We start from the raw sequence: 13,240 nt of genomic DNA on the forward strand, positions 1-13,240 counted from the left end.
AGCAACAAAGGGGGCATCTGTGATGGCGTCCCCAACTGTCAGCATTTTGTAGGGGAAGGAGCCTTTTGGAGGTGTCACCTTCTTAACTGGTAATTACTGGCAGGTCTCAGGGGTGTCCATGTGATCGTGCTCCATGGCTGAGGCCTGACAAAGCAATCACAAGATGTCCTCAAGGCTCTGGATCAGCTTGGCTCCTGCGTGCAACCCGCAAGCCTTCCTGTGCCAGCTAAAAACCTCATGGGCTGAGCTCACAGTGCCTTCCAAGGAAGTGCTTAATCTTCAGAAGTAACAAGCAAAAAAGTATTAGAAAAGATTATGCAAAGATATTATTCAATAAAACAAAAATGCACAGACACACACATGTGCACACACACAGTTGTGTTAAGATAATCCTATCTTCTGAACTGTCCTTGCGTGAGCCGAGAAAATACCGGACAGGAAGAATAATGATGATGAGAAAATCAATTTTATGAGTGATATAAAAAAGGGGTTTGGCTTTGGCCTGAGAGGAGAATTCCTTGGACACAGGGCCCTCTCATCACCTCCCACTAGGGCTGTCTGAACCTCTGGTCCCATCACCGCCTGGACACTTTGCAACCCCTAGCCCCCAGCTGCTCAGCTAGAGACTGGCACAAGCACTGTGGTTTCTATGACACCCGCAAGCACGACCCTTATTTCTGTGCTTCTTCTGAGGCGTGCGAGAGAATGGAGGTTTGAGGGTGAGCGCCGAAGTGAAGTGAAGATCCTTTCTGTCCTCCCTCCGCCTGCTTTCCCTGAGTTAATGGGAGACTCCCTCTGTCTCTTTGTCTCTTGTGTGCTCTTCCTATTCCCCCCATTTCTTTGTATCTCCAAGGCCCTCAGTTAAAGCTCTTACAGTCTTCTCCATTCAAATTATTGAAAGATAAAAGGCCGCCTTTGTTTTTTCTATCCCATAATGTGTCGGGATTTGGTGAACCCCTCTTTATTCCCCCGGATGTCTTTGAATAGAGATCCTCTCTGTCCATTGTGCGCCATGAATAACTGTAATCAAAATTAAGTCTCGGGACCGCTTGCTTGTTTTGCTAAGCTTTGGCTACAACATGGCGGCATCAGTGCCACTAGCGCTGAGCTCTTAAAGAGAGTTTAAGTGCGAGTCTCACGTGGCAGGAGCAAATAAATCAAAGCTGCTTGTGTGGCACATACACCGGCAGGGAACAGGATCTTTCAGGCCCCAGAGCACCGACACTAAAGTCTTTCCTCCAAAAAAAAGGAGAAGAGAACGCTGTGGAAGGGACTGTTGCGGCGTATGAAATTACTTGCATTAGAGTGAGCCCAGCAAGGCTTTCCTCTGTGTGGTCCTGTTATGGGCTGGTGGCAGCGCATGCTAGATGGGCTGCTCAATTACAATGTTATTGTTATTCCATAATGCCCTGAAACATTTGGAGCATAACCTCGTTAAGTGCGCATGCCTTGTGGAATACATTATGTTCCATCATTAGTCCCCATGTAATTGGTGTCTGTAGTGGGCCCTCTGTGTTAGCAGCAAACTCATTCATATTTATTTTGGTGAGACTGAATATTTTAATGTTTCAAAGGAAACAATTTGCTATTTTTTTCCTCTCCCTTTGTCTCCCATTGCTGAATGACAACAATGAACCCGTGTTATTGATCTGCCCAAAGGGGATTGCCTTGTTTCTTTTCTTTTTTTTTAATTTGGGTGCAACATGTGTTGGAGTGTCTTCATTGGAATTTCCCGCCCGACTCTCAGAGGGATGAAGGCATCGATTTCAGCCGAGCGCCGAGATTACCGGATCATTGATTGAGGATTTTCCTTTCTCGGGGTGACAGCCTGTGACCCCAAAAGCGCTGTGGTCAGGTGTGAGGAGTGCGAGCTGCTGGCGCGTTCGCCTTTGTGAGTAATGCGAACTAATTTCTGTTACGACGCGAGTTTGTGTTGGAAGCCCGCTGACTTACGTTTCTTCGGGGAATGTAGTCTAGACGCTCTCCAAGAAGGCTTGTGTTACACCCCCCCCCACTCCCTTGACTTTTCTCGATGAATTACTGTGATGGAATGACGTACACTCCCTTTCCCACAGCTCCAGACCCGAGGCAACGCAACATTACAGCAAAAGTGTTGCAGAGAGCCCGGTTAACCTTTACCCCACGCTCCCAAAATAGCCCCCTCGGTGAATGCCAGTCAGATGACTGTAAGGGTTGTGAAAACACGGTTTTAGCTCTTAAGGAAACTAATTTACCCATTCCCCTGTAATGTGTTGCTTTTTCAGGGTTTAAGGGTTGAGTAGGTAACTTTCTCATTGGCGCTGTGTAGTCCCTGTTTATGCCTCTTGTGCTTTGCCCGAGATTAAATCAGGTTTTTAGTGTGCCCTCACGCTGAGTCTGATCTCTCCTGACATCTCCTCCCTCGGCCTCCTTATAAGCCAGTGCCCTCTCTGTTATCCTGAGAGTACTGTGTAGAAAACGGCTGACCTCTTCCATGCCCCCCTGGCCGTCCAGACTCCTCCAGTGAGTAACAGACTACGAGAATCCAAAGGGTCTGCCCTCTCAGCATTCAGATGGGGCCTGAGATGGAGCTAAAATGCTGAAGCAGGGTGGAGTTCCACTGACACCAGTCCAGCAGCTCAAATTCTGTACAAACAGTTGAATGTTCCTCTGCCTATATCCACCTTACTCCTTGTCATGCAGTTTTCCATATTCATTTGTTCCAAAGCTGACCTTTCGTGTGAGCCTTGTAATGGTTTAGCATTAATATGGTTAATGGTTTAGTCTTCATTGTACTTTCAGTGTTTTGATTATGATGTGTTTTTAAACAGAAAGATAGATGGTCTGACCCAAAGACTGAGGGTCACCCCTCACCAGCAACAAGAAAGAAATAATAATGTGCAATAATAAAGAAATGCTTTGACGCATCTGACGTATCACATTTCTGACAAATGCTACATATCTGCAGCTCTAATTTGAAGTGCTGAGATGGATGAACCCCAGAGAGATGAGTCATGAAGCTCAACATGTGGTGCTGGGACAGACGTGGTTTCTGCCTAGAATAATGAACATGGACCCGCAAACCCTCTCTCTGGCAGTGACGCCTCACCGCACGCACTGGTGCATGCTGGGAGAGAGAGGGTGGGCTGTTTTTTTTTTTATTTTTTTTATTCGGCCGAGCCATGAGAGGGTAGGGCATTGAACACATTGCAAAGCCTCTGTTGTTCATAGCGCAGCAGGAGGCCTTACTCAGAGCTCCTTCTGGTCCGCCCTGGAAAATTACAATAGCGATGAGCAAGTTGTCTGTGTTGTCGCCTCTCGCATCTCTTCCCGTGGAGAGTTTCCATTACTGTCACCCGTTCCCAAGTAGAGATGTGTGTTACATTATTGTATTGTGGCGTTTTTCTCCCAGTGGTGTATTCATTTCTGTCTTATGTGTCCCTGACAGAGGCCTGACCCGAACTCTTAGCGGTCTCATTAAGCAAATAAAGCGGCGTTATATTTTCTGTTCTCTTTCCCTCGTAGAGAACTTGGATTAAAGAGCTCGTTCAGCCGGAGTGTGGGGTCGGGGTTAGGATGTGCAGAAAGGTATGTGGAGTAAACCATGAACAACCAGAACCAGACGCGAGACCCTCTCATCTGTGCGAGGGAGTGAGGGAGTGGGCGGGTGTGAGGTAGCGTCTCTCTCTCTCGCCGTTCATTGGACGCTCTCTGCAGCCTCCTGTCCCGTGTCTGCTGCATCACGGTAATGAAAGCTGACTTTCCTGCTCCCCGCTTGTAATTACGCGGAGGACAGCCGGGCCGATCAGCAGTGACATCACGGCCTTGGGGATTAGGGTTCAGGAGAAGCTGTGATGCAAGGACCAGGCTCCCTGCGGTCCAGCCGAGGTACTCCCGCCTGCGAGCAGAATGCGGTCCAGAAGGTTGCGTTTGGGAATTAGCGCGCTCTCCGTGAAAGAAAACAAACGCAAAAAAGGTCCTGCTCTGGTTTCAATAATGGTCCTGCAACCCAAATGGCTGCAAAGAGCCCGGAGTGTTTTTCCTCTCCTGTTAGGCTTTTGCCTGGAAAAGCAGAGTTTGTCAGCTCCGGCCAATAAACGTCAGCGACAATCAGGGAGAGAGACGTCACCGGGCTGGAGCTGGCCCTCACTGTGCCGTGTGGCGCGCAGCCGTGTCCGTGCAGTTCTGACTAGCAGAGGAACAGGGAGGTCATACATCTTTGTGGTCTGACAAACAGCAGCACTGCGGCGGCTGGCTTACACCGATTGGCTCTGTGGGGCCTTTCAAGCACCCTGAAATGTTTGTTGCAGCCTTACCTAACATAGCCTGCTTCTGTAGTGTTTACCTTTGTTTTTTTTTTTTCTTTTCTTTTTGCAAGAGCACACAATTGAGGCCAGATGTCGGCTTCTCATGAGAAGCTCAAGAAACAAGTTTCACTGTGGGAGGCAGTTTCGGCCTAAAAGGCTGACAGACTTTCTTTTTTTTTTTTTGTGAGCGCAAGCCGGAACGCAGAAATGTTCTCTCAGTGCCGATCGCCGCTCGGCGATTGGGCGGAGGTGCGCATTGCACGGCTGTGGGAAATGCAGAGCAGTGACCCTCGGAGGGTAATAAATCACAGACCCAATCCTCTCTGGGGGTTTTAACATCCTCGGCTCAGTAATAGATAAAAATAAATCTTCCCCCCGCTGTAAATCTTTTTTTTTTTCAAATTGTGGCAAACATGAGCCGTGTATTGTGGAGCTGTAGTCATTGGTATCCCACGCGGAGTACTGTTCAGCGAAGCTGCTGTTGGTGTCTTGTGGTGCTTCTCTTTCTCTCCAGCCTTATTCAGACAGATTTTGTTGTAAAACCAGCTAAATCATAATGCGGCACATCTCTGTAAAGCCCTCTTTTATGTCATGACAGCCCTGAACAATTTACATTACATTACATTGGACAACAGCGTCTGCTAAGCAAAAGTGCCTTATGTAGCTTACAGTTTTCACATGTTATCCATTTATACAGCTGGATATTTACTGGAGGCAGTTGAGATTAAGTACTTTGCCAAACGGTACAACAGCAGTCAACAGGAGTCAAACTGGCAACCTCTGGCTCACAAGCCCAGTCCAAACACTTTGCTACACAGCTGCCAACAGTGTAAAGAGAAGAACAGTGAACAAAAACAGTATTGATTGGAGCCTTAATGGTTTACACTCAAGTAACATTCTGATGAATAATAAAGACATAAGCCATAAGACATAAGTTATGTATGAAATATGGAGACATAAGTTATGGGCAATTGCCCAATTGGACAGTTGTTGTCCAAGTATCATGGAATGCACAGACACAAAGAGCCACCTGGCCTGCGATAAAAGCAGAGAAGAGAGAAGGCATATCTATATCATCTCTCAATAGTGCGTGCTTCTTGACCGAACGAAACACCTTGAATCACTCGAACGAACTGAACGAACGAACCACTCATGAATGCAGGTGAATGCGTTGTGCTATGCTGAAGCCATAAAAGTAAATTTATTCAATAAATACTGCATGTATCCTACAAATCGTATTACCATTTGAAGATATGTAAATGCGCAAATAAATATGTCATGATTTCTGACTGGCTCGCAAGACTGATTTTGCCTCCGTCGAAAGCATGGAAGTTCAGCACATTAGCATGTGTGTGCATGTCTTATGGTGCTGCCTGGAGTCCTAAAGGAGATGTGAGGAGCAGGGAAGGCTTGGAACTGCACAGGAAGTAGGCCACGATAAACACACTGTCGCACAAAGTGACTTCAGAAACACGGGACAAGTGGTAGGAGGTTTGCAGAATGCCTGGGTTTTCTTTGGCACGGGTTGATTTTGGCATTTAATAAGCCTCTGCGGCAATCAGTCCACAATAACAAACCCCCATACGGTCCCTACAAACAATCAGCCCACAACAGTGAAACCTCCATACCTGCAAACAGTCAGCCCACACTAATCAAACCCCCATATGGGCAAATGGTCAGGCCAGCCTGCAATAATCCGCCCCCATACCTGCCCGCCATAAGGCCGCACTAATCAAACTCCCGTTCACGCAATCATTCTGCCCATGATAATCAAACCTCAGTAACAGTACCTGCAATCAGACAGCCCACAATAATCCAAACCCCCGCACCCGCAAACACAAACCCTGCTGCACGTTGAGCATTTCCACATTAAAACGGCAGCCAGATTGACCAGGACCAGGTGTTCCTTGGCTTTGGCCTTGCTCGGACACACATCCAGACAAGCAGCTGAGTCCTGAATGGATTATTGCCGGCAGTAAAACCTGAGGAACAAAGAAAAAAATGCTTTCTGGCCACTTCCTTGTCTGCCTGACATTTACCCCCCCCCCCCGTCGTTTACGCGGATCATCCTTGGTGCTCAGTCAGTGTCGCGGCAGGCTCATTGAAGTTCAGAGGGCCTGTAAACCAAGAGGAAATGCTTTGTTCCCCACGCTCGTCCAGAGGTCAGGACCTCTCTGCGTCACTGCTCATAGGGTTAACAGTGAATCTCCCTGTCCATCCCTTACCTGTTGGTCTACTGCTGGCTGACCCCCACGGTATGGCACATCACAGAAAGGGGAGTGTGTGTGTGTGTGTGTGGGTGTGGGTGTGTGTGTGTGTGGGGGGGGGTCGCCCAGATGTCATGGCGAAAGTTTACTGGGGCGGGTCACTGTGCCACACTGGCCCCATGTTGAGGAGGTAGGCGGAAGGCGGGGGCGGACGGGGGGGATCAGCCGTAAATTCCACTTGCACCGGAGGAGCCCTGGCTCCCGGCCTGCTTTGCTGTGTTGTTGTAACCCCTCTTTGAAGAGGCGCTCGCTTAATTGTGTCCCGGAGGCCCCGTGTTCGCCGCCTCTCCCGTCCCTCAGAGCACCGCTCTCTCCCCCCTGATCCAACAGGTCTCTCCCTCGGTCTTATCCTCTTTAATCGCTCTGCTTCAAAGCCATGTTCAGACACCCCCCGTGCCAGGGGAGGGATGTGGTGTGGGGTGGGGTGGTGGTGGTGGTGGGGGGGGGTGCAGCCTTGGGGGCCTGGGAAATGGGAGTGAGAGGAATGGAGGGAATGAGGGGGAGGCCTTGGTTAAGGAAACATTAACAAGTGGCTGTGCATTCAGTAATGCACCGGCTGGTCGGCGGTGGTGGCTGTGTGCTCCCTGAGGTTTGCACTCCGGTTACCGTGCCCTCATTTTTCTCATTCTTTTTCATGCTCACAGCTCCTCCCAGCAGTACCTGCTTTGAGGGACACAGGCCTCTGGTGTCCCCACTAACGACACTTGTCATTATACTTTTCAAAGCAAGAGGTATGAGAGTCAATATCCCCCAAATTTGAAAAGCTTTCATCATTCAGTATATTTTCAGCAGTGCTGCAGGACTTCAGTTAGATTCTCTGTGGCATGAAAGTAAAAGGACACTCACTCCCATTGAGTTTTACTTGCACATACATTGTTTGACAGATCCAGGTGATCACAAAAGCAATGTGTTTTTTTTTCCTGAAAAAGATCATATTTCAAAGATGAAGAAGCGCTCAGCAGGGCCTGTGTCTATGCAGATGAAAAACCTGCCCTCACTCGCAGCTAGCCCCTTCCTTCAGCTCCTACTGAGTGTCCCCGATGACAAGGTGGTGCCAGCTACCTCTTTGGTCCAGAGTAGTGGGCGAGATACCGGCTGCCAGTGTTGGCATCAGGAGCACCTGAGCGCACAGTCGCCGGCACACAGCTGACTCACCTCCTCTCTGTCTAATTAAGGCTGTCTTCACCACCAAATGGAGCCCAAAGCTGCAGCCCCTTCTCTGAACTGTCTCCAAAAGCAAACGCCAGACTTTTCCCAGTGTCATTTTAATGAAATGAGTTGATGAGATATGTGTACAAACTCACCATTTGGCATGGGTTGAGTTTACACTGAGGGGGAAGATGGCGTTAATCCAGCACTGTGCAGAGGCAGCTTTATTGGATCTGGTGATTATAGTTTATTTTCCACTTGATAGCAGTGTCATACTGTAATTAATTTATGTCATTTGTTGATAGGGTGCAGGGTTGTTTTCATGCAAAAAGGGAGAACTTCATAAGATGTTGTAATGTCTGAAGGAACAGTTTGTAGGGAAGAGGGTTAGCTGCACGGACGGGCAGGATCCTTTGCCCTGTTTCTGTTGCTGTGATGGAGCTATGCTTGCTGACTCAGGTGTGGTCCTGACCAGTGTTTCACTGTATTTTTTCCGTTTTGTCAGAACTATCCATGATACAGGCACAGTAAATTAGCCTGTGATGGCCTGGTTGAGTCCACCCTCCTTTGTGTGTTTGAATTAAAATCCGGTCTAGGTCATTCTGTATAGGATGTCCATGATGTTGTTGCTAAGCGACCCAGTAAACAGTGGAAGTGTCCATCGCTAAGGGAAGCATCAGGTCGGGAGTTCCTTCTCCCCCCCGGATGCAATCTTGCCATGACTCCCTATTGCTGCTCTTCCTCCTGGAGTATGTATCAGCAGAGTGTCCCAGCTGTGGTCTTACTTAGTTCCTGGGCAGGCACAGCCGGGTCACAGTGTGAGGTTCCGAGGCACAGGAACAGGGGCACGGTGCTCATCAGGAAGTGATCCAAGCCCCAACATGAGAGAGGTTCCTGCCTGTGAAATCTTCCACAAGGTACTGCTTTGGAATACCAGATGTGAAAGTGCTGCTGTAATCTTCAGCAAGGTCCCTGATCTCAAAAGTGAAGCTGAAGGTGAAGATCCAGATGAACAGATATCTAACAGAATGCGTACAATCAAATATTTCAAGTCTTTTTAGTTACCTCAGCTAAGTAGCCAGTACAGATTTAATGCAATCTTGTCATTGGTGGTTATTACCTTTCCTGTTGTAAAAGGAGTATTGGCAGGAATGTCAATTATTGGTGTAAGGAAAAACAAGGCGCAATTCCGAACTTCGCAGAAAAAGACTTCTTTATTTACAGGAACGGCAGTTGTCAGAAATACGTGAAAACGCACTCTGGGTTCAGTCGATCTGAGTCGATCTGAACATGAGGGTCCACTGAAGACATTCTTTATATAGATGCTGCGCTTTGATTAGGATAGACAATAATCAAATAACTATCAATAAGGGTGGGAATACATGTGGTGAAATACCGGGGGTTTGGTAATGAGATTATTTCGTCTTTGATCAGGATAGACAATAGAGTACCGGTGGTGAACCACCGGAGGTCTGGTAATTAGATTGTCTTCCCTAGCAAGAACAGTTCTCAATCACCCATCGCTGGTTCCTTTAGAAGTGTCAATTGTCGCAGCAGCTAGCTGCCGCCAAAGTGATAGTTGAAGTCTGTGAGCAGGACTGTGGGTACAAGAAGGCCATCTAGGCAAATTAATACAGGTATTAGCATACCTTAAGTGAGAGGATCTGTGCTATCTTATGCTGCACTGAGAGAGCTGGTTTAGGGATCTGGACCAAAATCTCACATTGGCTTGGTTTGTGATTCGGGTTTCTTCTTCTTCAATGCTGGAAGCAGGAGGTGTATTCCGAGTGGAGCTGGAGTAAGTGAACCATGTTCTACACTGATTGCTTTTGATGCCAGACTGACAGCGGCCTGACCTTACCTGATCTCCATTCCGGTTGCGTGGGACCCAGAACGTACCATTGTTCCGAGCTTTAATCCGCTGTGCAGGCCTCCTCGCGCCCAATCTGCCGATTCTATCGGTTCTTTATTTTCTTCTGTGCGTCAGTCGTCATGGAAACCGAACAATGTCGCGGACCCTCACCAACATGCCTCCTATGAATATGGCTCTCAAAACAGGAGGTAAGCCCTTGGGTAGAGTGGAGGAGAGGCACTCTTGCAAGCAGACCGCGGCCTACTCACACTGGAGCTGTTTCCCTGAAGCCTGTGAAATGGAAGGATTTCTAAGGCAAGCTGCGTAGCATCCAGTGTTAAATGCCATTCGCAGTATAGCAGACAAAGCACCTTGTGTTTCACCAAAGAGCAGCAGGAATGCAGAGTGTTGGAATGGTGATGAACAGTCTTCTAGTTTTCTGCCTTCCTCTCACTCTTAGATTGCTGGAAGAGAAGGTTTTGAATCAGTTTTGAATATCTTGCGCAGTAATGTTGGAATTGCCTCCCTCTGTTGAATCTCTGAATGGAGAAGGAGTCTCAAATGCAGGACACAACTCCAGCACATACAAAAATCACCAACTACTTCTCCCCAAGTCCCTCCTAGCTATTCCTCTCCCGGGTAACCCTGGCTCTTTCACTGCTTTTTGTGGGAAACAGCTGCTGGAAAATTACATTGTTGAATAGTCATTTTTGTTTTACTGTTGGCAGTCATTCTCCCAAGCTCGGCTCATGAAACCGGACACCAAACGCATTTTCTGGTGAAAGTTTTTCTGAATTGCCAGAACCTGACTCACAGGGTGTAGTTGCTTGCAGGAGCAAACAGTGTGTCTCAGAAACACCTGACAAACCATGAGATCTCTTAATGCCCTGCTCTTTTGGCAGACAGAGTACAGTGAGAATGGAAAAGCACTCCCAAAGTGGGTCAAAAGTAGCGCAATGATAATAATTACCAATAAATAAATGAATCCTTCAAAAAAGGTTAACTGACTTTCAGTAATTGATTATGAAGAGAAAATATGGTATGATAATTTTATCATAAAATATAATCTCCTTTACTCTATAGACACTTGTGCTATAACTTCTATGCTGTATATCCGTTGCTCTGTCACTCTCTCTCTCATTCTCTCTCCCTCTCCCTCTCTTCATTACATTTATGTGTGTATTATGACTATTACATAGTCTGAGAGATGACATTTAATACAGCAATGGACATAGAGTCTCACTTTTTAATAGGGGAAGTCAAGAGAATGACAGACCATAAACCTCAGGTCGGTTTAATAACCATAATAATGAAAGGCCATTTCCTAAAATTAGATGCATGCATTTGTCCATGCGAGAGTTTATGAAACCTCTCTGGACAAAATTCTGCACCGACTAATCATCGTCTCTCTCGTTTCACCCAGAATCACTGTGGTTTTATGTCTCAGTCAGTTACCCAACTGTGTCTTGTTTGCACTACTCTCCTTTAGGACACAGGGGTGTGCTGCATGTGCCCATTGCTGGGCCCATTTAAACGGCTGACTGTGAATGATGTGGTGCACAGCTAGCTCTTTCATGAGAACTCATCAGGGGGACTCTCCACACTGCTCTTCCCCTCAGAATGAAAACAGCATGGAATCTAATTGGGAAAATGCATGTTGAGTGGGAGAAAGTATTCTCTCCCTTCACTTCTTCCTTGTTTAATTTTTTAGAATATGGCAGAGCTGCCTATGACTCCAAAGTGCACTTGAGTGCACTCCTCATGGGGGGAAGGGGGGGAGGGAGAGAGAGAGAGAAGTTTTCGCATTCAAAGTAACATGGCTGAAATCATTTTGGCGCCACAGCAGACATACCTAGATTCTAATTTGCTCCTAATGCCACGTTTCAAATTGAAAAACACTTGTGGCAAAGCAACAGGAAACCGTGAGTTAAAAGCATTAAGGCTTGTTAGCCTCCCGCTGCAGAAGATCCACTGTGACAGTTAGAGCTGGCTGTAGCTAATTAGCTGGGAATGTTGTTTGCAAAAGATTATGCATGAATTCAGATGCAAATGAAGGTTAACGGGAGAAATAATAACAGGGAGAATACAGCAAACGTGGGCGTGCAGCAATAGAGGTTAATTGCCCAAGCGGGGAAGAAAACACACCCTAATATCCAGAAGCAGCCATAAATATTTTACCTGCTTCCACCACAGTTCTGGTTTGGTTCAGCGAAAAGTGGCCAACTATTACTTTGCCCCCAGTTAATTTTCCCCTCTAGCCATGCGGTGAAATATTCAGGAAGGGAAAGCGGCACTATAAATTCAGATCGACCTGTCAAGACAAGCACACAATAAATAATACATTTCAAAGCACGTCAGTTTAATTCCTAAAGCCTGTTCCATGAGGATGCCATCGCTGTGTGTGTATTGCGGGAGTTCTGCATGAAATATGTGTGCGTTTAATCTGTGTCATGCCTAAATATGAAAGTAACCACTGTCTGTCTTTCGGTTCTGTCCGCAGCTGATGAGAAGTACTACAGAGGTGAAGCAGAGAAGCACCTATCAGTTTTGCCTCCAGCCGAACGAAGAGACGCTTTCAGGTACATATGGTATGTTGGTGGTTTTTTTTCGTTTATTCTAATTCATCATCATTGAGCCCCTGTGACTTTTAATCATTGCAAGTGACCTTTTCAGCACGGCATCCAATGCAAAGCCAGATGGCTTTCGATTTTCGACCCATCCTTAACTCCTGAGAGAGAAGCTGTCACGCCAAGACCGTTGTCACCTCCCCGACAAGCATCGCATTCATCCCGAGTCACATTCACATTGATTAACCGCCGTTCCCTTCCTTAATGATTTTTCTTATATTTGCCATTTGAGTCTCATTCAGTGATTAACTACAATGTCAGTCTTGTCTAGACTATTTCTGTGGCAGATCGATTGACTTCTGCTCCATGCTTGTAAGACTCCATAGGTAAAATAGTGGAAAGAAACATCTTTCAGAAACATACAGGGGGGCATCCTCACTCACTGTGGGCTCTGGCTTCTCAGTGCCATTGTCAAGGGTTTTTTTTTGTGCAGTCTATATGCTATATGCCGGCTGGCTTTGTTGCGGCCTGTCACTCCAGTGCAGGTCTCTTGTGTTGACTTGATTTGCATCAGGCTCCATGGCATTAAAATTCCGAGCACATCGACAGCAGACGTGCGGGGAAAAGGTCAAAGGGGAGCCATAACAGAGACATCACTCTGCCACGAAAGAATGCCATCTCGCCATGAAAGGCATTCCTCCACGGTCTAACAAACTGAAGTATGTGCATTTAAAAATGGTTGGCCGGACACTGCTCCCTTCTCTTTAGAGAGCAAGAACCAAGCCAAAATAGGGGAGTGCTGTGGGTCCTCAGTTTGCTCCGTTAAAATGGGGGTGTGCATTCAGCTCCTTGCTTTCTCAAGTTGTCGAGTGACACCAGCTTTCATCTCACGGGCACGTGTGAAAGCGTGGAGAGTGACATGGTGGGAAGATTTTGGGAGTAGCTTTCCATTTCCATAGCTAATAAGTGGTCATTTTCCACCTCAGTTGTTTGGTTAAACGTTCTTGTAACACACATGCTGTTTCTGCTTAAGCTATGAAGTAGAAATGGGGTTTGCTTTCAGTTCTCCTGTTGACAGACATCCGTTCCAGTATAAGCAGTTTTTCTACTGCATTATAG

At 47.0% G+C, this 13,240-nt stretch overlaps 1 protein-coding gene across 2 annotated transcripts in view; it reads left to right on the forward strand.

Moving 5' to 3' along the window:
* Positions 1–13,240, forward strand: part of LOC118787982 (tetraspanin-18-like) — a 44,782-nt gene that overhangs the window by 10,925 nt on the left and 20,617 nt on the right. Inside the window, exon 2 of one of the 2 annotated variants that reach the window (XM_036543779.1) lies at positions 12,055–12,142. In XM_036543779.1, the coding sequence (XP_036399672.1) occupies positions 12,140–12,142 (3 nt within the window). In that variant the 5' untranslated portion in view covers positions 12,055–12,139. The remainder of the gene's footprint in view (positions 1–12,054; positions 12,143–13,240) is intronic. The other variant, XM_036543780.1, reaches the window with a different exon arrangement.

Source organism: Megalops cyprinoides, chromosome 13 (assembly GCF_013368585.1).
Source record: "Megalops cyprinoides isolate fMegCyp1 chromosome 13, fMegCyp1.pri, whole genome shotgun sequence".
Taxonomy (NCBI): Eukaryota; Metazoa; Chordata; class Actinopteri; order Elopiformes; family Megalopidae; genus Megalops; species Megalops cyprinoides.